Source organism: Carcharhinus amblyrhynchos, unplaced genomic scaffold (genome assembly GCF_965287045.1).
Source record: "Carcharhinus amblyrhynchos unplaced genomic scaffold, sCarAmb.v2.hapA chromosome_1187, whole genome shotgun sequence".
In the NCBI taxonomy this organism is placed as follows: Eukaryota; Metazoa; Chordata; class Chondrichthyes; order Carcharhiniformes; family Carcharhinidae; genus Carcharhinus; species Carcharhinus amblyrhynchos.
In genome coordinates, this window is record NW_027650927.1 from 10,212 (window position 1) to 34,209 (window position 23,998).

The 23,998-nt window shown below is 55.4% G+C and overlaps 1 protein-coding gene across 1 annotated transcript; it reads left to right on the top strand.

The window, feature by feature from the left end:
- Positions 1-232: 232 nt before the first annotated feature.
- On the top strand, positions 233-18,596 carry LOC145340599 (chloride channel protein 2-like). The gene is made up of 8 exons (XM_080185066.1): positions 233-238; positions 5,693-5,834; positions 10,476-10,607; positions 13,147-13,275; positions 14,759-14,892; positions 15,238-15,315; positions 16,255-16,354; positions 18,574-18,596. The coding sequence occupies exons 1-8, from the start codon at positions 233-235 to the stop codon at positions 18,594-18,596; spliced, it is 744 nt and encodes a 247-aa protein (XP_080041192.1).
- The last annotated feature ends 5,402 nt before the right edge of the window (positions 18,597-23,998 follow it).

Below are 23,998 nucleotides of genomic sequence, written 5' to 3' on the forward strand. Positions count from 1 at the left end.
GGAGGATGGTCCCGATGGTCGGGGGGGGGGGAGTCCAGAACCGGGGGTGGGGGTCACAGTCTGAGGATTGGGGGTTAGGACAGAGATGAGGAGACACTTCCTCACCCGCTGTGGGAAGTAGCTGGTGCCGAGATATTGGACGCGTTCGGTTGGATATCGCGTTTGGGGAGCGAACGGGGTCAGAGGTTATGGGGAGAAAGTGGGATGAGGCGATCGAGTTGGACAATGAACCATGGCGGTGATGGATTGGGGGGGGGGGGGAAGCAGAGCTCGGAGGGCCAAATGGCCTCTTCCTGCTCCTATCCACGTTCGTTACTCGGTGTCTAAGGGAGTTTGATCTCTGGTGTAGCACAGCGGGTTAGCACTGCTGCCCCGTAGCTCCAGGGTTCGATTCCCGGCTCGGGGTCACCGTTTGTTTGCACATTCTCCTCGTGTCTGCGTGGGTTTCCTCCCATTTCCTCCCACTGTCCAAACACGTGCGGGTTAGGTTGATTGGCCTTGCTAAGAAATTGCCCCTTAGTGTCCAGGGATGGAATTTAATGTTGGCAAGTGCGAGGTGGTCCACTTTGGTAGGAATAATGGTGGGAAGGATTATTACTTACGGGGCGAAAAACTGCAGCAGGCGACGGTGCAGAGGGACCTGGGCGTCCTTGTGCATGAGTCGCAAAAACCCAGCTTGCAGGTGCAGCAGGTGGTCAGGAAGGCGAATGGGATGCTGGCCTTCATCGCGAGGGGGATTGAATATAAAAGTAGGGAGGTCTTGCTGCGGCTGTATAGGGCATTGGTGAGGCCGCAGCTGGAGTACTGTGTGCAGTTTTGGGCGCCGCACCTACGCAAAGATATTTTGGCCTTGGAGGGAGTGCAGAGGAGGTTTACTAGGCTGATGCCGGAGTTGAGGGGGTTGAGTTATGAGGAGAGGCTGAATAAACTAGGCTTGTACTCGTTAGAGTTTAGAAGAACGAGGGGAGATCTCATTGAGACGTATAAGATGATGAATGGGATGGATAGGATAGAGGTGGAGAGACTCTTCCCGCTCAGAAAGGACAGTAGGACTAGGGGGCACAGCCTCAAGATAAAGGGGGGGCGGTTTAGAACGGAGTTGAGGAGGAACTTCTTCACTCAAAGGGTGGTGAATCTCTGGAATTCTCTGCCCGTTGAAGTGGTGGAGGCTGCCTCGCTAAATATTTTTAAGATGCGGGTTGATGGGTTTTTGATAAGAGAGGGGATTAAGGGTTATGGGGAGAGGGCGGGAAAGTGGAACTGAGCCACGACAGATCAGCCATGATCTTATTGAATGGCGGGGCAGGCTCGAGGGGCTAGATGGCCTACTCCTGCTCCTATTTCTTGTGTTCTTATGTTGACCCCAGCGACTGCGAAGGAACAGCGATATATTTCCAAGTCAGGATGGTGAGTGGCTTGAAGGGGAACTTGCAGGTGGTGGTGGGGAACACAGCCACGTCCATCTATACACGGGCCCCGCATATAGACCCACAGAGTCTCTGTGTAGACATTGCCGAGACATTTTAGTTCGCTACCCTGGATATAACGATGCACGATGTGGAGATTTCGGCGTTGGACTGGGGTAAACACAGTCAGAAGTCCCACAACACCAGGTTAAAGCCCAACAGGTTTGTTTTTGGTAGCAAACGCCACTAGCTTTCGGAGCGCTGTTCCTTCGTCAGGGGAGTTCTGATCACAAACAGGGTATATAAAGACACACGCTCAATTTACAGATTGGAATGCGAGTCTTCACAGCTACTCAAGTCTTCAGGGTGCAGACAATGTCAGCGGAGAGAGGGTTAAGCCCAGGTTAAGGGGATGTGTATTGTCTCCAGACAGGACAGTTAGTGAGGTGTAGCAAGCCCAGGCAATTTTATCTTTTAAAGAGCATTTAGACGGTTACATGGGTACGATGGGTATAGAGGGATATGGGGCAAATGGGAGTCAACGGGAAGGGGTTTGGGGATTGGGATTGTGTACGGTGGGAGTGAACGGGAAGGGGTTTGGGGATTGGGATTGTGTACGGTGGGAGTGAACGGGAAGGGGTTTGGGGATTGGGATTGTGTACAGTGGGAGTGAACGGGAAGGGGTTTGGGGATTGGGATTGTGTACAGTGGGAGTGAACGGGAAGGGGTTTGGGGATTGGGATTGTGTACGGTGGGAGTGAACGGGAAGGGGTTTGGGGATTGGGATTGTGTACAGTGGGAGTGAACGGGAAGGGGTTTGGGGATTGGGATTGTGTAGAGTGGGAGTGAACGGGAAGGGGATTGGGATTGTGTACAGTGGGAGTGAACGGGAAGGGGATTGGGATTGTGTACAGTGGGAGTGAACGGGAAGGGGTTTGGGGATTGGGATTGTGTACAGTGGGAGTGAACGGGAAGGGGTTTGGGGATTGGGATTGTGTACAGTGGGAGTGAACGGGAAGGGGTTTGGGGATTGGGATTGTGTAGAGTGGGAGTGAACGGGAAGGGGTTTGGGGATTGGGATTGTGTAGAGTGGGAGTGAACGGGAAGGGGTTTGGGGATTGGGATTGTGTACAGTGGGAGTGAACGGGAAGGGGTTTGGGGATTGGGATTGTGTACGGTGGGAGTGAACGGGAAGGGGTTTGGGGATTGGGATTGTGTACGGTGGGAGTGAACGGGAAGGGGTTTGGGGATTGGGATTGTGTACAGTGGGAGTGAACGGGAAGGGGTTTGGGGATTGGGATTGTGTACAGTGGGAGTGAACGGGAAGGGGTTTGGGATTGGGATTGTGTGCAGTGGGAGTGAACGGGAAGGGGATTGGGATTGTGTACAGTGGGAGTGAACGGGAAGGGGTTTGGGATTGGGATTGTGTACAGTGGGAGTGAACGGGAAGGGGTTTGGGGAGTGGGATTGTGTACAGTGGGAGTGAACGGGAAGGGGATTGGGATTGTGTACAGTGGGAGTGAACGGGAAGGGGATTGGGATTGTGTACAGTGGGAGTGAACGGGAAGGGGTTTGGGATTGGGATTGTGTACAGTGAGAGTGAACGGGAAGGGGTTTGGGATTGGGATTGTGTACAGTGGGAGTGAACAGGAAGGGGTTTGGGATTGGGATTGTGTACAGTGGGAGTGAATGGGAAGGGGTTTGGGGATTGGGATTGTGTACAGTGGGAGTGAACGGGAAGGGGATTGGGATTGTGTACAGTGGGAGTGAACGGGAAGGGGATTGGGATTGTGTAGAGTGGGAGTGAACGGGAAGGGGTTTGGGATTGGGATTGTGTACAGTGGGAGTGAATGGGAAGGGGATTGGGATTGAGGACAGTGGGAGTGAACGGGAAGAGGTTTGGGGATTGGGATTGTGTACAGTGGGAGTGAACGGGAAGAGGTTTGGGGATTGGGATTGTGTACAGTGGGAGTGAATGGGAAGGGGATTGGGATTGTGTACAGTGGGAGTGAACGGGAAGGGGATTGGGATTGTGTACGGTGGGAGTGAACGGGAAGGGGATTGGGATTGTGTACAGTGGGAGTGAACGGGAAGGGGTTTGGGGATTGGGATTGCGTACCGTGGGAGTGAACGGGAAGGGGATTGGGATTGTGTACAGTGGGAGTGAACGGGAAGGGGTTTGGGGATTGGGATTGTGTACAGTGGGAGTGAACGGGAAGGGGTTTGGGGATTGGGATTGTGTACAGTGGGAGTGAACGGGAAGGGGTTTGGGGATTGTGTACAGTGGGAGTGAACGGGAAGGGGTTTGGGGATTGGGATTGTGTACAGTGGGAGTGAACAGGAAGGGGTTTGGGGATTGGGATTGTGTACAGTGGGAGTGAACGGGAAGGGGTTTGGGGATTGTGTACAGTGGGAGTGAACGGGAAGGGGTTTGGGGACTGGGATCGTGTCCAGTGGGATTGGGAATGTGGTGTATTGCTTCTTAGGAGCCGGGTGTGAGATTCCCACTACTGTGGGCGAGACAATTTGGTGTGAAGTTCGTTTTCAGAGGCCGCAGTTATGCCACTCACTCCACGTATCCACTAGCCCTGGAATTCTGCCCATCTCTCTCTCTCTTGGCTGCAAGCCACTTCAACAGCTGCTGATCCATAGTGTGCGTGCGAGCGAGCGAGCAAACTCATTCTGTGCCTATCTCAGTGTTAGTGGAGCTCCTTACGTCCAGCACCCCGCTCCCTGCTACAGTCCATCTGCAAACACATTCTGCTCCCAGACTGACTCACCCCCCCCCCCCCCCCCCCCTCCCTAACCCAGGGGTCATTGAAGCAGGATTAGAACATAGAAAAACTACAGCACAAACAGGCCCTTCGGCCCACAGGTTACACCGATCCTATCCCTACCTACCAGGCCTATCTATAACCCCCAATCCCATTAAATCCCATATACTCATCCAGAAGTCTCTCTTAATAGACCCCAGCGAGTTCGCCTCTACCACCACCGACGGCAGCCGATTCCACTCACTCACCACCCTCTGAGTGAAAAACTTACCCCTGACATCTCCTCTGTACCTGCTCCCCAGCACCTTAAACCCTGTGTCCTCTCGTTTCAGCCCTGGGAAATAGCCTCCGAGAATCCACCCTATCTATACCTCTCAACATCTTATAAACCTCTATCAGGTCGCCCTCTCAACCTTCGTCTCTCCAGGGAGAAGAGTCCCAGCCCCCTCGACCTATCCTCATAAGGCATGCCTCCCAATCCAGGCAACATCCTTGTAAATCTCCTCTGCACCCTCTCAATAGCTTCCACATCCTTCCTGTAGTGAGGCGACCAGAACTGTGCACAGTACTCCAAGTGGGGCCTGACAAGGGTCTTATAAAGTTGCAGCATTACCTCCCGACTCCTAAACTCAATCCCTCGATTAATGAAACCTCCCGACTCCTAAACTCAATCCCTCGATTAATGAAACCTCCCGACTCCTAAACTCAATCCCTCGATTAATGAAACCTCCCGACTCCTAAACTCAATCCCTCGATTAATGAAACCTCCCGACTCCTAAACTCAATCCCTCGATTAATGAAACCTCCCGACTCCTAAACTCAATCCCTCGATTAATGAAACCTCCCGACTCCTAAACTCAATCCCTCGATTAACGAAACCTCCCGACTCCTAAACTCAATCCCTCGATTAACGAAACCTCCCGACTCCTAAACTCAATCCCTCGATCAATGAAACCTCCCGACTCCTAAACTCAATCCCTCGATTAACGAAACCTCCCGACTCCTAAACTCAATCCCTCGATTAACGAAACCTCCCGACTCCTAAACTCAATCCCTCGATTAATGAAACCTCCCGACTCCTAAACTCAGTCCCTCGATTAATGAAACCTCCCGACTCCTAAACTCAATCCCTCGATTAATGAAACCTCCCGACTCCTAAACTCAATCCCTCGATTAATGAAACCTCCCGACTCCTCAACTCAATCCCTCGATCAATGAAGGCCAGTACACCATACGCCTTCTCGACCACATCCTCCACCTGCGAGGCCGATTTAAGAGTCCTGTGGACCTGGACGCCCAGATCCTTCTGCTCTTCAACCCAGCTAAGACTCCTACTCTTGATATTGTACTCCTGCATCCCGTTGGTCCTGCCAAAATGGACCACTACACATTTATCCGCGTTGAAGTCCATCTGCCGCTTCTCCGCCCAGTCCTGAATCCTATCTATGTCATTTGGAATGGGAATATTCTCTGTTCTCTTTTGCTAACTTGTTATCTCCCTCGTTTTTGCAGCTTTATGGACACTACACAGAACAGGAGGATGTTACAAGGAAGGAATCGAACCGCCTCCATCACGATGCCCACTCACCCAAGACACCCTCCCTGCCCTCTGCCCAACACCCTCGGAAGAAGGCAGACGGGGCCAGATGCCAAGGTACTGGCTCTACCTGCGCAGAGTTGCACCGGTGACCCGAGACAGTCCCGAACGTGGGGGTGGGCACCTCGAGATTGTCCATTGGGATTGTGGACAGTGGGAGTGAACGGGAAGGGGTTTGGGATTGTGTACAGTGGGAGTGAACGGGAAAGGATTTGGGAATGTGTACAGTGGGAGTGAACGGGAAGGGGTTTGGGGATTGGGATTGTGTACAGTGGGAGTGAACGGGAAGGGGATTGGGATTGTGTACAGTGGGAGTGAACGGGAAGGGGTTTGGGGATTGGGATTGTGTACAGTGGGAGTGAACGGGAAGGGGTTTGGGGATTGGGATTGTGTACAGTGGGAGTGAACGGGAAGGGGTTTGGGGATTGGGATTGTGTACAGTGGGAGTGAACGGGAAGGGGTTTGGGGATTGGGATTGTGTACAGTGGGAGTGAACGGGAAGGGGATTGGGTCTATTGGGATTGTGTACAGTGGGAGTGAACGGGAAGGGGATTGGGAATGTGTACAGTGGGAGTGAACGGGAAGGGGATTGGGTCTATTGGGATTGTGTACAGTGGGAGTGAACGGGAAGGGGATTGGGATTGTGTACAGTGGGAGTGAACGGGAAGGGGTTTGGGGATTGGGATTGTGTACAGTGGGAGTGAACGGGAAGGGGTTTGGGGATTGGGATTGTGTACAGTGGGAGTGAACGGGAAGGGGATTGGGATTGTGTACAGTGGGAGTGAACGGGAAGGGGATTGGGATTGTGTACAGTGGGAGTGAACGGGAAGGGGTTTGGGATTGGGATTGTGTACAGTGGGAGTGAATGGGAAGGGGTTTGGGATTGGGATTGTGTACAGTGGGAGTGAATGGGAAGGGGTTTGGGGATTGGGATTGTGTACAGTGGGAGTGAACGGGAAGGGGATTGGGTCTATTGGGATTGTGTACAGTGGGAGTGAACGGGAAGGGGTTTGGGATTGGGATTGTGTACAGTGGGACTGAACGGGAAGGGATTTGGGATTGTGTACAGTGGGAGTGAACGGGAAGGGGTTTGGGATTGGGATTGTGTATAGTGGGAGTGAACGGGAAGGGGTTTGGGGATTGGGATTGTGTACAGTGGGAGTGAACGGGAAGGGGTTTGGGATTGGGATTGTGTACAGTGGGAGTGAACGGGAAGGGGTTTGGGATTGGGATTGTGTACAGTGGGAGTGAACAGGAAGGGGTTTGGGGATTGGGATTGTGTACAGTGGGAGTGAACGGGAAGGGGTTTGGGATTGGGATTGTGTACAGTGGGAGTGAACGGGAAGGGGTTTGGGATTGGGATTGTGTACAGTGGGAGTGAATGGGAAGGGGTTTGGGGATTGGGATTGTGTACAGTGGGAGTGAACGGGAAGGGGATTGGGATTGGGATTGTGTACAGTGGGAGTGAACGGGAAGGGGACTGGGGATTGTGTACAGTGGGAGTGAACGGGAAGGGGTTTGGGATTGGGATTGTGTACAGTGGGAGTGAACGGGAAGGGGTTTGGGTCCATTGGGATTGTGTACAGTGGGAGTGAACGGGAAGGGGATTGGGATTGGGATTGTGTACAGTGGGAGTGAACGGGAAGGGGATTGGGATTGGGATTGTGTACAGTGGGAGTGAACGGGAAGGGGATTGGGATTGTGTACAGTGGGAGTGAACGGGAGGAGAAGAGATGGAAGGACGGGGCTAGGGAGGCACAGACGGGTGGAGAGTGAGGGAGGAATGGGGCAAGTTGGGAAGTGAGGGAGGGGGTGAGGAAGATATGGACAGGGCCATGGGACGGAGGGGCAGGGAAGAGGAAGTGAGTTACGGGGGGGCGGGGGGTGAGGGAGGAAGGGACGGGGAGAGAGTGACGGGGGCAAGGGAGAGAGGATCGGAGGGGGGCTGAGGGCGAGGGAGACAGAAGGAGAGTGAGTGATGAGGGGGAGAGGGAGGGGAGGGATTGCTGGGGGGGGTGGAACTGGAGGCGTGGGGGAGAGGGGATTGCACGAGGGGGAGGCAAAGAGATCGAGCAGGTCTGAAGCGATGGGGGTGGGGTGAGGGGGTAAACAGTTGGAGGGGAGAGTGAGAAACAGGGGAGGAGGATGAGGAGAGGGTGAGGAGGTAGGAGGCGGAGCGGGGATAAAGAGGGAGGTTTGCCTGGGAGAGGGAGAATGCTCAGAGCCGTTCCCCCTTGGCCCTGTTTTGAGGCCTGAGGCCTAGGCCTGAAGCCTGTCAGCTAGGCCCATTGTGATGAAGGCAGCCCCCCCCCCCCACCAGCACAAGGGGCAAGCCGAGTGAGGGAGGGAGGGGAGGGGGAGCACCAGAAGGTGGAGGGTCCAGCTCCTGCTGGCCAAAGCTTTCTGATGTTGGGCCGGGGAAAATGGCCACGACCCCTGCATCCAGCGAGCAGACGGAAACGAGAGAAGGTGTTAGAGTTTCCCGTGTTCACACACCGGTATCACCGGGACAGATACATATCTCCATATCGTACCCCGTGCTGTACCTGTCCTGGGAGTGTTTGATGGGGGGGACAGTGTAGAGGGAGCTTTACTCTGTATCTAACCCCGTGCTGTACCTGTCCTGGGAGTGTTTGATGGGGGGACAGTGTAGAGGGAGCTTTATTCTGTATCTAACCCCGTGCTGTACCTGTCCTGGGAGTGTTTGATGGGGGGAACAGTGTAGAGGGAGCTTTACTCTGTATCTAACCCCGTGCTGTCCCTGTCCTGGGAGTGTTTGATGGGGGGACAGTGTAGAGGGAGCTTTACTCTGTATCTAACCCCGTGCTGTACCTGTCCTGGGAGTGTTTGATGGGGGGGACAGTGTAGAGGGAGCTTTACTCTGTATCTAACCCCGTGCTGTACCTGTCCTGGGAGTGTTTGATGGGGGGACAGTGTAGAGGGAGCTTTACTCTGTATCTAACCCCGTGCTGTACCTGTCCTGGGAGTGTTTGATGGGGGGACAGTGTAGAGGGAGCTTTACTCTGTATCTAACCCCGTGCTGTCCCTGTCCTGGGAGTGTTTGATGGGGGGACAGTGTAGAGGGAGCTTTACTCTGTATCTAACCCCGTGCTGTCCCTGTCCTGGGAGTGTTTGATGGGGGGACAGTGTAGAGGGAGCTTTACTCTGTATCTAACCCCGTGCTGTACCTGTCCTGGGAGTGTTTGATGGGGGGACAGTGTAGAGGGAGCTTTACTCTGTATCTAACCCCGTGCTGTACCTGTCCTGGGAGTGTTTGATGGGGGACAGTGTAGAGGGAGCTTTACTCTGTATCTAACCCCGTGCTGTACCTGTCCTGGGAGTGTTTGATGCGGGGACACTGTAGAGGGAGCTTTACTCTGTATCTAACCCCGTGCTGTACCTGTCCTGGGAGTGTTTGATGGGGGGGACAGTGTAGAGGGAGCTTTACTCTGTATCTAACCCCGTGCTGTACCTGTCCTGGGAGTGTTTGATGCGGGGACACTGTAGAGGGAGCTTTACTCTGTATCTAACCCCGTGCTGTACCTGTCCTGGGAGTGTTTGATGGGGGGACAGTGTAGAGGGAGCTTTACTCTGTATCTAACCCCGTGCTGTACCTGTCCTGGGAGTGTTTGATGGGGGGGACAGTGTAGAGGGAGCTTTACTCTGTATCTAACCCCGTGCTGTACCTGTCCTGGGAGTGTTTGATGGGGGGACAGTGTAGAGGGAGCTTTACTCTGTATCTAACCCCGTGCTGTCCCTGTCCTGGGAGTGTTTGATGGGGGACAGTGTAGAGGGAGCTTTACTCTGTATCTAACCCCGTGCTGTCCCTGTCCTGGGAGTGTTTGATGGGGGGGACAGTGTAGAGGGAGCTTTACTCTGTATCTAACCCCGTGCTGTACCTGTCCTGGGAGTGTTTGATGGGGGGACAGTGTAGAGGGAGCTTTACTCTGTATCTAACCCTGTGCTGTACCTGTCCTGGGAGTGTTTGATGGGGGGACAGTGTAGAGGGAGCTTTACTCTGTATCTAACCCCGTGCTGTACCTGTCCTGGGAGTGTTTGATGGGGGACAGTGTAGAGGGAGCTTTACTCTGTATCTAACCCCGTGCTGTCCCTGTCCTGGGAGTGTTTGATGGGGGGACAGTGTAGAGGGAGCTTTACTCTGTATCTAACCCCGTGCTGTCCCTGTCCTGGGAGTGTTTGATGGGGGGACAGTGTAGAGGGAGCTTTACTCTGTATCTAACCCCGTGCTGTACCTGTCCTGGGAGTGTTTGATGGGGGGACAGTGTAGAGGGAGCTTTACTCTGTATCTAACCCCGTGCTGTACCTGTCCTGGGAGTGTTTGATGGGGACAGTGTAGAGGGAGCTTTACTCTGTATCTAACCCCGTGCTGTACCTGTCCTGGGAGTGTTTGATGGGGGGACAGTGTAGAGGGAGCTTTACTCTGTATCTAACCCCGTGCTGTCCCTGTCCTGGGAGTGTTTGATGGGGGGGGACAGTGTAGAGGGAGCTTTACTCTGTATCTAACCCCGTGCTGTACCTGTCCTGGGAGTGTTTGATGGGGGGGACAGTGTAGAGGGAGCTTTACTCTGTATCTAACCCCGTGCTGTACCTGTCCTGGGAGTGTTTGATGGGGACAGTGTAGAGGGAGCTTTACTCTGTATCTAACCCCGTGCTGTACCTGTCCTGCCATCTCTGCAGGTCTGAAGAAATGGTGGAACAAGCGCAAATTGAATGTTATGGGAGAAGACTGGCTGTTCCTCGTCCTCCTGGGTGTTATGATGGCCTTAGTGAGTTGGGCAATGGATTATGTGAGCAGCAGAGGACTGGAGGGTGAGTGTGTTCTGATTTTGATTTATTTGATTTATTAATATTTGATTTGATTTATTATTGTCACTGGGATACAGTGAAAAGTATTGTTTCTTGCGCGCTGTACAGACAAAGCATACCGTTCATAGAGAAGGAAAGGAGAGGGTGCAGAATGTAGTGTTACAGTCACAGCGAGGGTGTAGAGAAAGATCAGCTTAATGCGAGGTGGGTCCATTCAAAAGTCTGACAGCAGCAGGGAAGAAGCTGTTCTTGAGTCGGTCGGTACGGGACCTCAGACTTTTGTATCTTTTTCCCCCGACGGAAGAAGGTGGAAGAGAGAATGTCCGGGGTGTGTGTGTGTGTGGGAGGGGGGGGTCCTTAATTATCCCGGCTGCTTTTCCCCCCCCCCGAGGCAGCGGGAAGTGTAGACGGAGTCAATGGATGGGAGGCTGGTTTGTGTGATGGGATTGGGGGCTACATTCACCACCCTTTTGTAGTTCCTTGCGGTCTTGGGCAGAGCAGGATCCCAGACCGAGCTGTGATCCAACCCAGAGAGAATGCTTTCTATGGGGGCATCTGTAAAAGTTGGTGAGAGTCTGTAGCGGACATGCCCAATTTCCTTAGTCTTCTGAGAAGGTAGAGGTGTTGGTGGGGCTTCCTGAACTATAGTGTCAGCGTGGGGGGGGTGCGGGGGATCCAGGACAGGTTGTCGGTGATCTGGACACCTTGAAGCTCTCTCCACCCTTTCTCCTTGTTCCCCGTTGATGGAGACGGTGGGGGGGGCAGGTTCCCCTTTACGCTTCCTGAAGCCGAGGACAATCTCCTTTGTTTTGTTGAGGTTGAGGGAGAGATTATTGTCGCCTTGCCAGTTCCTGGTGTGGGAGGGGAGCATTGCCGTGATGGGGTGCAGACAGAGAGTTATTGGGTGTACGACAGTGAGGGGCTGTGGGGGAGACTGGAGGGGGAGCCAAGGAAGACAAGAGGGAGTTGGAGAGATAGATGGAGGACCACGGGGAAATGACAGCTCAGAAACAGGCCTTTCGGCCCGTCTTGTCTGTGTCCAACCATTTTTCTGCCTAGTCCCACTGACCCTGCACTTGGACCATATCCCTCCACACCCCTCTCATCCATCAACCCGTCCGAGTTTTTCTTAAAAGTGAAATCCAGTAGCTCATTCCACACTCCCACCACTCTCTGTGTGAAGAACTCCCCCTAATATTCCCGTTAAACTTTTCTCCTTAACCCATGCCCTCTGTTTTTTTTTCTCCCCCCTAGCCCCAGTGGAAAAAGCCTGCTTGCATTCACTCTATCTTTACCAATCTCAACTTATGCACCTCTATCAAATCTCCCCTCATTCTCCAGGGAATAAAGTCCTAACCTATTCAATCTCTCTCTCTGTAACTCAGCTTCTCAAGTCCCGGCAACATCCTTGTGAACCTTCTCTGCACTCTTTCAACCTCATTAATATCCTTCCTGTAACGAGGTGACCAAAACTGTCCACAATGCTCTAAATTCAGCCTCACCAATGCCTTATACAACCTCACCGTAACACTCCAACTTTTATACTCGATACTCCAATTTATAAAGGCCAATGTACCAAAAGCTCGATGGAGATAGAGAGAGAGAGAGAGAGAGAGAGAGAGAGGTGACCAGAGAGGGAGAGGGAGGGTGGGAAGGAGATGGGATTGGGCAGGGAGGGCGATGAGGTAGACTGGGGCAGCAGACAGAGGGGGAGAGGGAGCTGGGAGAATTGAGTGAGTGAGCGCGAGGCTGGGGGATATGGATCTCAGCACTGGCCGCGTCCACAGCGCCAGGGACCTGGGCCCGAGTCACTGTGCGGAGTCCGCACATTCTCCCCGTGTCTGCGTGGGTTTCCTCCGGGTGCTCCGGTTTCCTCCCACAGTCTGAAAGACGTGCTGGTTGGGGTGCGTTGGGCCGTGCTAAATTCTCCCTCAGTGTAACCCGAACAGGAGTGTGGGAACCAGGGATTTTCACAGTAACTTCATCGCAGTGTTAATGTAAGCCGACTCATGATATGAATAAATAAACTTCAAATTTATTGTCCCTCTTTGTCTCTCTCAACCCTCTATCCCCCCCCTCTCTCTCTCTCTCCCCCTCTCTATCTCCCCCTCCCTCTCCCGCTCTCTCTCCCTCTCTGTCTCTCTCACTCTGTCTGTCTCTCCCGTCTCTCCCTCCCTCCCTGTCACTCATTATCTCTCCTTCTCTCTCTCTCTCCCTCTCCCTTCTCCCTCCCCCCTACCCATCTCGCCCTTTCTCTCTCTTCATATGTCTCTCTCCTTCTCTCTCCCTGCCTCTCTCTCTCTCTCTCTCTCCCACCCGTCTCCGTCTCTCTCTCTCCGTCTCTCTCTCTCCGTCTCTCTCTCTCCGTCTCTCTCTCTCCGTCTCTCTCTCTCCGTCTCTCTCTCTCCGTCTCTCTCTCTCCGTCTCTCTCTCTCCGTCTCTCTCTCTCCGTCTCTCTCTCTCCGTCTCTCTCTCTCCGTCTCTCTCTCTCTCTCTCTCTCTGTCTCTCTCTCTCTGTCTCTCTCTCTCTCTCTTTGTGCAGCGTACAAGTGGATGTACCAGGCTCTGAGTCACAGACTGTATCTCCAGTACCTGATTTGGATTGTATACCCGCTGGCTCTCATTCTCTTTGCTGCGGGCCTCTGTCAGGTGCTGTCTCCACAGGCAGTCGGTGAGTCAAAACCCAAAGTGACAACAGAGATAGACCAGTTTAGACCCACACTCGGAGCACCGTGCACAGTTCCTGTCTCCCTATCCCCTCGGTTAGACCCACACTCGGAGCACCGTGCACAGTTCCCGTCTCCCTATCCCCCTCGGTTAGACCCACACTCGGAGCACCGTGCACAGTTCCCGTCTCCCTATCCCCCTCGGTCAGACCCACACTCGGAGCACCGTGCACAGTTCCCGTCTCCCTATCCCCCTCGGTTAGACCCACACTCGGAGCACCGTGCACAGTTCCCGTCTCCCTATCCCCTCGGTTAGACCCACACTCGGAGCACCGTGCACAGTTCCCGTCTCCCTATCCCCCTCGGTTAGACCCACACTCGGAGCACCGTGCACAGTTCCCGTCTCCCTATCCCCCTCGGTCAGACCCACACTCGGAGCACCGTGCACAGTTCCCGTCTCCCTATCCCCCTCGGTTAGACCCACACTCGGAGCACCGTGCACAGTTCCCGTCTCCCTATCCCCCTCGGTTAGACCCACACTCGGAGCACCGTGCACAGTTCCCGTCTCCCTATCCCCTCGGTTAGACCCACACTCGGAGCACCGTGCACAGTTCCCGTCTCCCTATCCCCCTCGGTTAGACCCACACTCGGAGCACCATGCACAGTTCCCGTATCACTATCCCCTCGGTTAGACCCGGAGCACAGTTCCCGTCTCCCTATCCCCCTCAGTTAGACCCACACTGGGAGCACCGTGCACAGTTCCCGTCTCCCTATCCCCTCGGTCAGACCCACACTGGGAGCACCGTGCACAGTTCCCGTCTCCCTATCCCCCTCGGTCAGACCCACACTCGGAGCACCGTGCACAGTTCCCCATCTCCCTATCCCCCTCGGTTAGACCCACACTGGGAGCATCGTGCACAGTTCCCGTCTCCCTATCCCCTCGGTCAGACCCACACTCGGAGCACCGTGCACAGTTCCCCGTCTCCCTATCCCCCTCGGTTAGACCCACACTCGGAACACCGTGCACAGTTCCAGTCTCCCTATCCCCCTCGGTCAGACCCACACTCGGTGCACAGTTCCCGTCTCCCTATCCCCCTCGGTTAGACCCACACTCGGAGCGCCGTGCACAGTTCCCGTCTCCCTATCCCCTCGGTTAGACCCACACTCGGAGCACCGTGCACAGTTCCCCGTCTCCCTATCCCCCTCGGTTAGACCCATACTCGGAGCACCGTGCACAGTTCCCGTCTCCCTATCCCCCTCGGTTAGACCCACACTCGGAGCACCGTGCACAGTTCCTGTCTCCCTATCCCCTCGGTTAGACCCACACTCGGAGCACCGTGCACAGTTCCCGTCTCCCTATCCCCCTCGGTTAGACCCACGCTCGGAGCGCCGTGCTCAGTCCCCGTCTCTGTACCCCCGCTGATGGAGGGGCAGGGTGTAAAATCTGTCTGTTGAGGGGACAGACTAACTGGCATTCTGCTCCCACAGGTTCTGGCATTCCGGAGTTAAAAACTATCATCCGAGGGGCCATCCTGCATGAATACTTAACCTTCCGAACGTTTGTTGCGAAGGTTCTCGGTCTTACTGCGGTCCTGAGTAGTGGCCTTCCTGTTGGAAAAGAGGTACCGTATTTTAGCGGTCAGTGTGTTCGGGAGGGGCTGGGGTGGGTGGGCGAATTTAGCCCCGGGTTCCTGCTCCCGATCCCTGTCCACTGACCCCCCCCCCCTGGGTTAGGGAGGGGGTGGTGAGTCAGCCCCGGGTTCCTGCTCCCGATCCCTGTCCACTGACCCCCCGCCCTGGGTTAGGGAGGGGGGGGTAGGTGGTGAGTCAGCCCCGGGTTCCTGCTCCCGATCCCTGTCCACTGACCCCCCCGCCCCCCCGGGTTAGGGAGGAAGCCTTCCACAGTTGAATATCTGGATTGAGTGGGATCACTGGGGTGGTGACACGCTGCCTGTTTTAACTCTCAGGGTCCGTTCGTCCACATTGCCAGTATCTGCGCGGCCCTGCTGAATAAGTTCCTCTCCTTCATCACCGGGAGTGTGGAGGTAAGTGACTGCACCCCCCCACCCCACCCCACCCCACCCCACCGCACCCCTACCCCACCCCAGTCAGGAGCAAGTGAGGGAGAGAGGGTGGGGGGGGGGGGGGGGGGGTGGAGAGAACGCAGCAGGGGAGCGGGGGATCGAGGGACACGGGGAGCGGGGGATCGAGGGACACGGGGAGCGGGGGATCGAGGGACACGGGGAGCGGGGGATCGAGGGACACGGGGAGCGGGGGATGGAGGGACACGGGGAGCGGGGGATGGAGGGACACGGGGAGCGGGGGATCGAGGGACACGGGGAGCGGGGGATCGAGGGACACGGGGAGCGGGGGATGGAGGGACACGGGGAGCGGGGGATGGAGGGACACGGGGAGCGGGGGAGGGAGGGACACGGAGATCGAGGGACACGGGGAGCGGGGGAGGGAGGGACACGGAGATCGAGGGACACGGGGAGCGGGGGAGGGAGGGACACGGGGAGCGGGGGAGCGAGGGACACGGGGAGCGGGGGAGCGAGGGACACGGGGAGCGGGGGATCGAGGGACACGGGGATGGAGGGACACGGGGAGCGGGGGATGGAGGGACACGGGGATGGAGGGACACGGGGATGGAGGGACACGGGGATCGAGGGACACGGGGATCGAGGGACACGGGGAGCGGGGGATGGAGGGACACGGGGATCGAGGGACACGGGGAGCGGGGGATGGAGGGACACGGGGAACGGGGGATCGAGGGACACGGGGAGAAGGAGTGGGGAGTGAGGGAGGAGACAGCGAGTGAGGGTGTGATTCCGAGGGTGTTCTCTCTCTCTCTGTGTGTGTGTGCGCCTGACTAACCTGTTGCCGAATGCGGCTGTTTGATTAACTGCATGATGTCGCTTTCTCTCTGTCCTGAGAATCACTCCCTCCAGAACACTCACCCCTCCCCTCTCGCCCTCTCCCCCCAGAAAATCAGCACCCATGAACAGGAAACACGCAGGACTACGGTGGCGCTGGTTCCAGCTTGTGCAGTCGGAGTGGCTTGCAGCTTTGCAGCTCCGCTTGGAGGCAAGTGGCAGATCGCAAACAGGGGCTGGGGGGCGGATTGGAGACAAGAGGAGATTGGCTTAGCATCTAACCCCGTGCTGTACCTGTCCTGGGAGTGTTTGATGGGGGGACAGTGTAGAGGGAGCTTTACTCTGTATCTAACCCCGTGCTGTACCTGTCCTGGGAGTGTTTGATGGGGGACAGTGTAGAGGGAGCTTTACTCTGTATCTAACCCCGTGCTGTACCTGTCCTGGGAGTGTTTGATGGGGACAGTGTAGAGGGAGCTTTACTCTGTATCTAACCCCGTGCTGTACCTGTCCTGGGAGTGTTTGATGGGGGGACAGTGTAGAGGGAGCTTTACTCTGTATCTAACCCCGTGCTGTACCTGTCCTGGGAGTGTTTGATGGGGGACAGTGTAGAGGGAGCTTTACTCTGTATCTAACCCCGTGCTGTACCTGTCCTGGGAGTGTTTGATAGGGGGACAGTGTAGAGGGAGTTTTACTCTGTATCTAACCCCGTGCTGTCCCTGTCCTGAGAGTGTTTGATGGGGGGACAGTGTAGAGGGAGCTTTACTCTGTATCTAACCCCGTGCTGTACCTGTCCTGGGAGTGTTTGATGGGGGGGACAGTGTAGAGGGAGCTTTACTCTGTATCTAACCCCGTGCTGTACCTGTCCTGGGAGTGTTTGATGGGGGGGACAGTGTAGAGGGAGCTTTACTCTGTATCTAACCCCGTGCTGTACCTGTCCTGGGAGTGTTTGATGGGGGACAGTGTAGAGGGAGCTTTACTCTGTATCTAACCCCGTGCTGTACCTGTCCTGGGAGTGTTTGATTGGGGGGACAGTGTAGAGGGAGCTTTACTCTGTATCTAACCCCGTGCTGTACCTGTCCTGGCAGTGTTTGATGGGGGGACAGTGTAGTGGGAGCTTTACTCTGTATCTAACCCCGTGCTTTCCCTGTCCTGGGAGTGTTTGATGGGGACAGTGTAGAGGGAGCTTTACTCTGTATCTAACCCCGTGCTGTACCTGTCCTGGGAGTGTTTGATGGGGGACAGTGTAGAGGGATCTTTACTCTGTATCTAACCCCGTGCTGTACCTGTCCTGGGAGTGTTTGATGGGGGACAGTGTAGAGGGAGCTTTACTCTGTATCTAACCCCGTGCTGTCCCTGTCCTGGGAGTGTTTGATGGGGGGGACAGTGTAGAGGGAGCTTTACTCTGTATCTAACCCCGTGCTGTACCTGTCCTGGGAGTGTTTGATGGGGGACAGTGTAGAGGGAGCTTTACTCTGTATCTAACCCCGTGCTGTCCCTGTCCTGGGAGTGTTTGATGGGGGGGACAGTGTAGAGGGAGCTTTACTCTGTATCTAACCCGTGCTGTACCTGTCCTGGGAGTGTTTGATAGGGGGACAGTGTAGAGGGAGTTTTACTCTGTATCTAACCCCGTGCTGTACCTGTCCTGAGTGTTTGATGGGGGGACAGTGTAGAGGAGCTTTACTCTGTATCTAACCCCGTCTGTCCTGGGAGTGTTTGATTGGGGACAGTGTAGAGGGAGCTTTATCTGTATCTAGTTTGATGGGGGGGACAGTGTAGAGGGAGCCTTTACTCCTGTATCTAACCCCGTGCTGTAACCCTGTCCTGGGAGTGTTTGCTAACCCCGTGCTGTACCTGTCCTGGGAGTGTTTGATGGGGGGACAGTGTAGAGGGAGCTTTACTCTGTATCTAACCCCGTGCTGTACCTGTCCTCTCTGTCGGTTTTGGTCTCTTCTCTCTCTCGGTTTCAGTGTCTCTCTCTCTCTCTCTCTCGGTTTCGTTGTCTCTCTCCCTGTCTCAGTTTCGGTCTCTCTCTCTCTCGGTGTGAGTCTCTCTCGCTCGCTCTTTCTCTCTCTCTCCCGGTTTTAGTTTCTCTCTGTCTCTCAATCTCTCTGTCTCTGTCCCTCTCTGTCTCTGTGTGTCTCTCTCTCTCTCTGTCTCTCTCTGTCTGTCTGTCTGTCTCTGTCTCTCTCTCTCTCTGTCTCTCTCTGTCTGTCTGTCTGTCTCTGTCTCTCTCTCTCTCTGTCTCTCTCTGTCTGTCTGTCAGTCTCTGTCTCTCTCTCTCTGTCTCTCTCTCTCTGTCTCTCTCTCTCTGTCTCTCTCTCTCTGTCTCTCTCTCTCTGTCTCTCTCTCTCTGTCTGTCTGTCTCTGTCTGTCTGTCGCTCTGTCTCTCTCTCACCCTCTGTATCTCTCTCCCTCTCTCTCCCTATCCAGGATCATTACCGATTTTGTGGTGATGTATTGACAGTGGGATGTGCAGTCGGAGTGGGCTGTTGTTTCGGGACTCCGCTCGGAGGCAAGTTTCTTTCTCGAATTCTCTATTTCCTCACACTCCTGTTTCTCATCATCACTTCCTGTCTCAAAATTCGATTCAGTTCTAGGGAGGGTCAGTGCTGAGGGAGCGCCGCACTGTCAGAGGGTCAGTGCTGAGGGAGTGCCGCACTGTCAGAGGGGTCAGTGCTGAGGGAGCGCCGCACTGTCAGAGGGTCAGTGCTGAGGGAGTGCCGCACTGCCAGAGGGTCAGTGCTGAGGGAGTGCCGCACTGTCAGAGGGTCAGTGCTGAGGGAGTGCCGCACTGTCAGAGGGTCAGTGCTGAGGGAGTGCCGCACTGTCAGAGGGTCAGTGCTGAGGGAGCGCCGCACTGTCAGAGGTCAGTGCTGAGGGAGTGCCGCACTGTCAGAGGGTCAGTGCTGAGGGAGTGCCGCACTGCCAGAGGGTCAGTGCTGAGGGAGTGCCGCACTGCCAGAGGGTCAGTGCTGAGGGAGTGCCGCACTGCCAGAGGGTCAGTGCTGAGGGAGTGCCGCACTGCCAGAGGGTCAGTGCTGAGGGAGTGCCGCACTGTCAGAGGGTCAGTGCTGAGGGAGTGCCGCACTGTCAGAGGGTCAGTGCTGAGGGAGTGCCGCACTGTCAGAGGGTCAGTGCTGAGGGAGTGCCGCACTGTCAGAGGGTCAGTGCTGAGGGAGTGCCGCACTGTCAGAGGGTCAGTGCTGAGGGAGTGCCGCACTGTCAGAGGGTCAGTGCTGAGGGAGTGCCGCACTGTCAGAGGGTCAGTGCTGAGGGAGTGCCGCACTGTCAGAGGGTCAGTGCTGAGGGAGTGCCGCACTGTCAGAGGGTCAGTGCTGAGGGAGTGCCGCTCTGTGCAGGCTCTGTGTTGTGGGAACGCAAGACTCTTTCTAACCCCGTGCTGTACCTGTCCTGGGAGTGTTTGATGGGGGGACAGTGTAGAGGGAGCTTTACTCTGTATCTAACCCCGTGCTGTACCTGTCCTGGGAGTGTTTGATGGGGGGACAGTGTAGAGGGAGCTTTATCTGTATCTAACCCCGTGCTGTACCTGTCCTGGGAGTGTTTGATGGGGGACAGTGTAGAGGGAGCTTTACTCTGTATCTAACCCCGTGCTGTCCCTGTCCTGGGAGTGTTTGATGGGGACAGTGTAGAGGAGCTTTACTCTGTATCTAACCCCGTGCTGTCCCTGTCCTGGGAGTGTTTGATGGGGGGGACAGTGTAGAGGGGGATTTACTCTGTATCTAACCCCGTGCTGTCCCTGTCCTGGGAGTGTTTGATGGGGGGACAGTGTAGAGGGAGCTTTACTCTGTATCTAACCCCGTGCTGTCCCTGTCCTGGGAGTGTTTGATGGGGGACAGTGTAGAGGGAGCTTTACTCTGTATCTAACCCCGTGCTGTCCCTGTCCTGGGAGTGTTTGATGGGGGGACAGTGTAGAGGGAGCTTTACTCTGTATCTAACCCCGTGCTGTCCCTGTCCTGGGAGTGTTTGGTGAGGGGAGAGTGTTGAATGTGGTGGGGACATTATTTCTGTGTAATTTGATCTCCCTCCCCCCCCCCTTCCAGGTGTGCTGTTCAGTATCGAGGTTACCTGTTCGTATTTTGCCGTCCGGAATTATTGGAGGGGTTTCCTGGGAGGCACATTCAGTGCCTTTGTTTTCCGAGTTTTATCCGTGTTGGCAAAAGATGATGGTACTAACATCCTGTTCATCGTAAGCGCGAATTTCTCAATGCATACTGTCTCTATCCCCTCCCTATTGCCGTAACCTCCTCCAGTCCTCTCCCCTCCCTATCTCCATAACCTCCTCCAGCCCCTACACCCCTCCCTATCTCTGTAACCTCCTCCCAGTCCCTCTCCCCTCCCTATCTCCATAACCTCCTCCAGCCCCCCTACACCCCCTCCCTATATCTGTAACCTCCTCCAGCCCCTACACCCCCTCCCTATCTCTGTAACCTCCTCCAGCCCCTACACCCCCTCCCTATCTCCATAACCTCCTCCACCCCCCCTACACCCCCCTCCCTATATCTGTAACCTCCTCCAGCCCCTACACCCCCTCCCTATCTCTGTAACCTCCTCCTCCCCCCACACCCCCTCCCTCTCTCTGTAACCTCCTCCAGTCCCCCCTACACCCTCTCTCTATCTCTGTGACCTCCTCCAGCTGCCTACACCCCCTCCCTATCTCTGTAACCTCCTCTAACACTCTCTCTCTGTCCCTCTCTCTGTCTCTTTCTTTCTCTCTCTCTCTCTGTCTCCTGATCTGGCTCTCTCTGTCCCTCTCTGGCTTTCTGTCTGTTTGTCTCCCTCTCTCCCTCCCCCTCTCTCCCTCCCTCTCTCTCCTTCTCTCCCTCTCTCCCTCCCCCTCTCTCTCTCTCTCTCCCTCCCCCTCTCTCTCGGTCTCTCTCTCTCAGACACATTTCTGACACTCTGTTGTGATTCTCGTTCTTTGACCCTGTCTTCTGATCTCTGTGAAGTGTTTGTTGTTGATCTCGTTCCAGATATTGCACAATCTCTACAGTTCACTCGGCGCCCATTCAGCCCATCGAATCTGAGATACACCCACCCACCCGCTCCCCATAACCCCAAGTATTTACCTGACTCATTCCCTGATACCAAGTAGTAGTTTAGCACGGCCAATCCCCCCTAACCTACACATCTTTGGACACTAAGGGGCAATTTAGCATGGCCAATCCACCCTAACCTACACATCTTTGGACACTAAGGGACAATTTAGCATGGCCAATCCACCCTAACCTACACATCTTTGGACACTAAGGGGCAATTTAGCATGGCCAATCCACCCTAACCTACACATCTTTGGACACTAAGGACAATTTAGCACGGGCAATCCACCTAACCTACATCTTTGGACACTAAGGGACAATTTAGCACGGCCAATCCACCCTAACCTACACATCTTTGGACACTAAGGGACAATTTAGCACGGCCAATCCACCCGAACCTACACATCTTTGACACTAAGGACAATTTAGCATGGCCAATCCACCCTAACCTACACATCTTTGGACACTAAGGGACAATTTAGCATGGCCAATCCACCCTAACCTACACATCTTTGGACACTAAGGGACAATTTAGCATGGCCAATCCCCCCTAATCTACACATCTTTGGACACTAAGGGACAATTTAGCATGGCCAATCCACCCTAACCTACACATCTTTGGACACTAAGGGACAATTTAGCATGGCCAATCCACCCTAACCTACACATCTTTGGACACTAAGGACAATTTAGCACGGCCAATCCACCCTAACCTACACATCTTTGGACACTAAGGACAATTTAGCATGGCCCATGTAACTAACCACATTGTTTGGACTGTGGGAGGAAAACCGGAGCACCCGGAGGAAACCCACGCAGACATGGGGAGAACATGCAGACTCCACACAGACAGTGACCCAAGGCTGGGAATCGACCCGGGTCCCTGGCGCTGTGAGACAGCAGTGCTAACCCACTGTGTCACCGTGCCCCCCCCCCCCCCCCCCCCCCCCGGGAATCGAACCCGGGTCCCTGGCGCTGCGAGACAGCAGTGCTAACCCACTGTGTCACCGTGCCCCCCCCCGGGAATCGAACCCGGGTCCCTGGCGCTGTGAGACAGCAGTGTTAACCCACTGTGTCACCGTGCCCCCCCCCCCGGGAATCGAACCCGGGTCCCTGGCTCTATGAGACAGCAGTGCTAACCCACTGTGTCACCGTGCCCCCCGGGAATCGAACCCGGGTCCCTGGCTCTATGAGACAGCAGTGCTAACCCACTGTGTCACCGTGCCCCCCCCCGGGGAATCGAACCCGGGTCCCTGGCTCTATGAGACAGCAGTGCTAACCCACTGTGTCACCGTGCCCCCCCCCCCCGGGAATCGAACCCGGGTCCCTGGCGCTGTGAGACAGCAGCGCTAACCCACTGTGTCACCGTGCCCCCCCCCGGGAATCGAACCCGGGTCCCTGGCGCTGTGAGACAGCAGTGCTAACCCACTGTGTCACCGTGCCCCCCCCCCGGGAATCGAACCCGGGTCCTGGCTCTGTGAGACAGCAGTGCTAACCCACTGTGTCACCGTGCCCCCCCCCCCGGGGAATCGAACCCGGGTCCCTGGCGCTGTGAGACAGCAGTGCTAACCCACTGTGTCACCGTGCCCCCCCCGGGAATCGAACCCGGGTCCCTGGCTCTATGAGACAGCAGCGCTAACCCACTGTGGTACCATGATGCCATTGCGATGTTGAGTGTTTGTACTGACCCTCCTGGGCCTGACCCCTGCCACTGGTTCCCCTTTGCCCTCTGACCTGCAGTTATTTGACCGTATCTCTCTCTCTCTCTCTGTCAGACACCATCACTGCTCTCTTCAAAACTAGTTTCCGTCGAGAATTCCCTTCCATATCCAGGAGCTTCCCGCGTTCGCTATCATTGGGTACGTGTTTGGTTGGTGGCAGCCAGAGAGTGACAGGTAGGGGAGACAGAGAGGCCTGGACAGAGGGAGGTGGAGAGAGGGGGAACAGATCGAGATAGAGAGCGAGGGACAGGGGAGATGGAGAGAGAGAGGGACAGAGGGAGACAGAAAGAGGAGGGGGGAGACACAGAGAGAGAGAGAGAGAGAGGAGGACAGAGAGAGAGGGAGACGGAGAGAGGGGGACAGAGGGTGATGGAGAGAGAGCAGGATAGAGGGAGACGGAGAGGGAGCCAGAGAGAGACGGAGGGACAGAGGGAGACGGAGAGAGACAGGGACAGAGGGGGGAGAGAGAGAGAGAGTTAGGGAGAGAGAGAGAGAGAGAGAAAGAGAGAGGGTTAGAGAGGGAGGGAGGGAGAGAGAGGGTTAGAGAGGGAGGGAGAGAGAGGGGTTAGAGAGAGAGGGAGAAAGAGAGAGGGTTAGAGAGGGAGGAAGGGAGAGGGAGAGAGAGAGGGTTAGAGAGAGAGAGAGGGTTAGAGAGAGAGGGAGGGAGAGAGAGAGAGGGGTTAGAGAGGGAGGGAGGGTGACGGAGAGAGAGAGAGGGTTAGAGAGAGAGGGAGGGAGAGAGAGAGAGGGTTAGAGAGGGAGGGAGGGAGACGGAGAGAGAGAGAGGGTTAGAGAGAGAGAGAGGTTAGAGAGGGAGGGAGAGAGAGAAAGAGAGAGGGTTAGAGAGGGAGGGAGAGAGAGAGAGAAAGAGAGAGGGTTAGAGAGGGAGGGAGGAGGGAGAGAGAGAGGGGTTAGAGAGAGGAGGGAGAGGAGAGAGAGAGAGAGGGTTAGAGAGAGAGGGAGGGAAAGAGAGGGGTTAGAGAGAGAGGGAGGGAGAGAGAGAGAAAGAGAGAGGGTTAGGGGAGGAGGGAGAGGGGGGGAGAGAGAGAGAGGGTTAGAGAGAGAGAGAGAATGAGA

Coding starts and splice junctions, on each gene's coding strand:
- LOC145340599 (XM_080185066.1), top strand. Junction 13,276..14,758: donor GCTGTCTCCACAGGCAGTCG/GTGAGTCAAAAC, acceptor CTGCTCCCACAG/GTTCTGGCATTCCGGAGTTA. Junction 15,316..16,254: donor TCATCACCGGGAGTGTGGAG/GTAAGTGACTGC, acceptor CTCTCCCCCCAG/AAAATCAGCACCCATGAACA.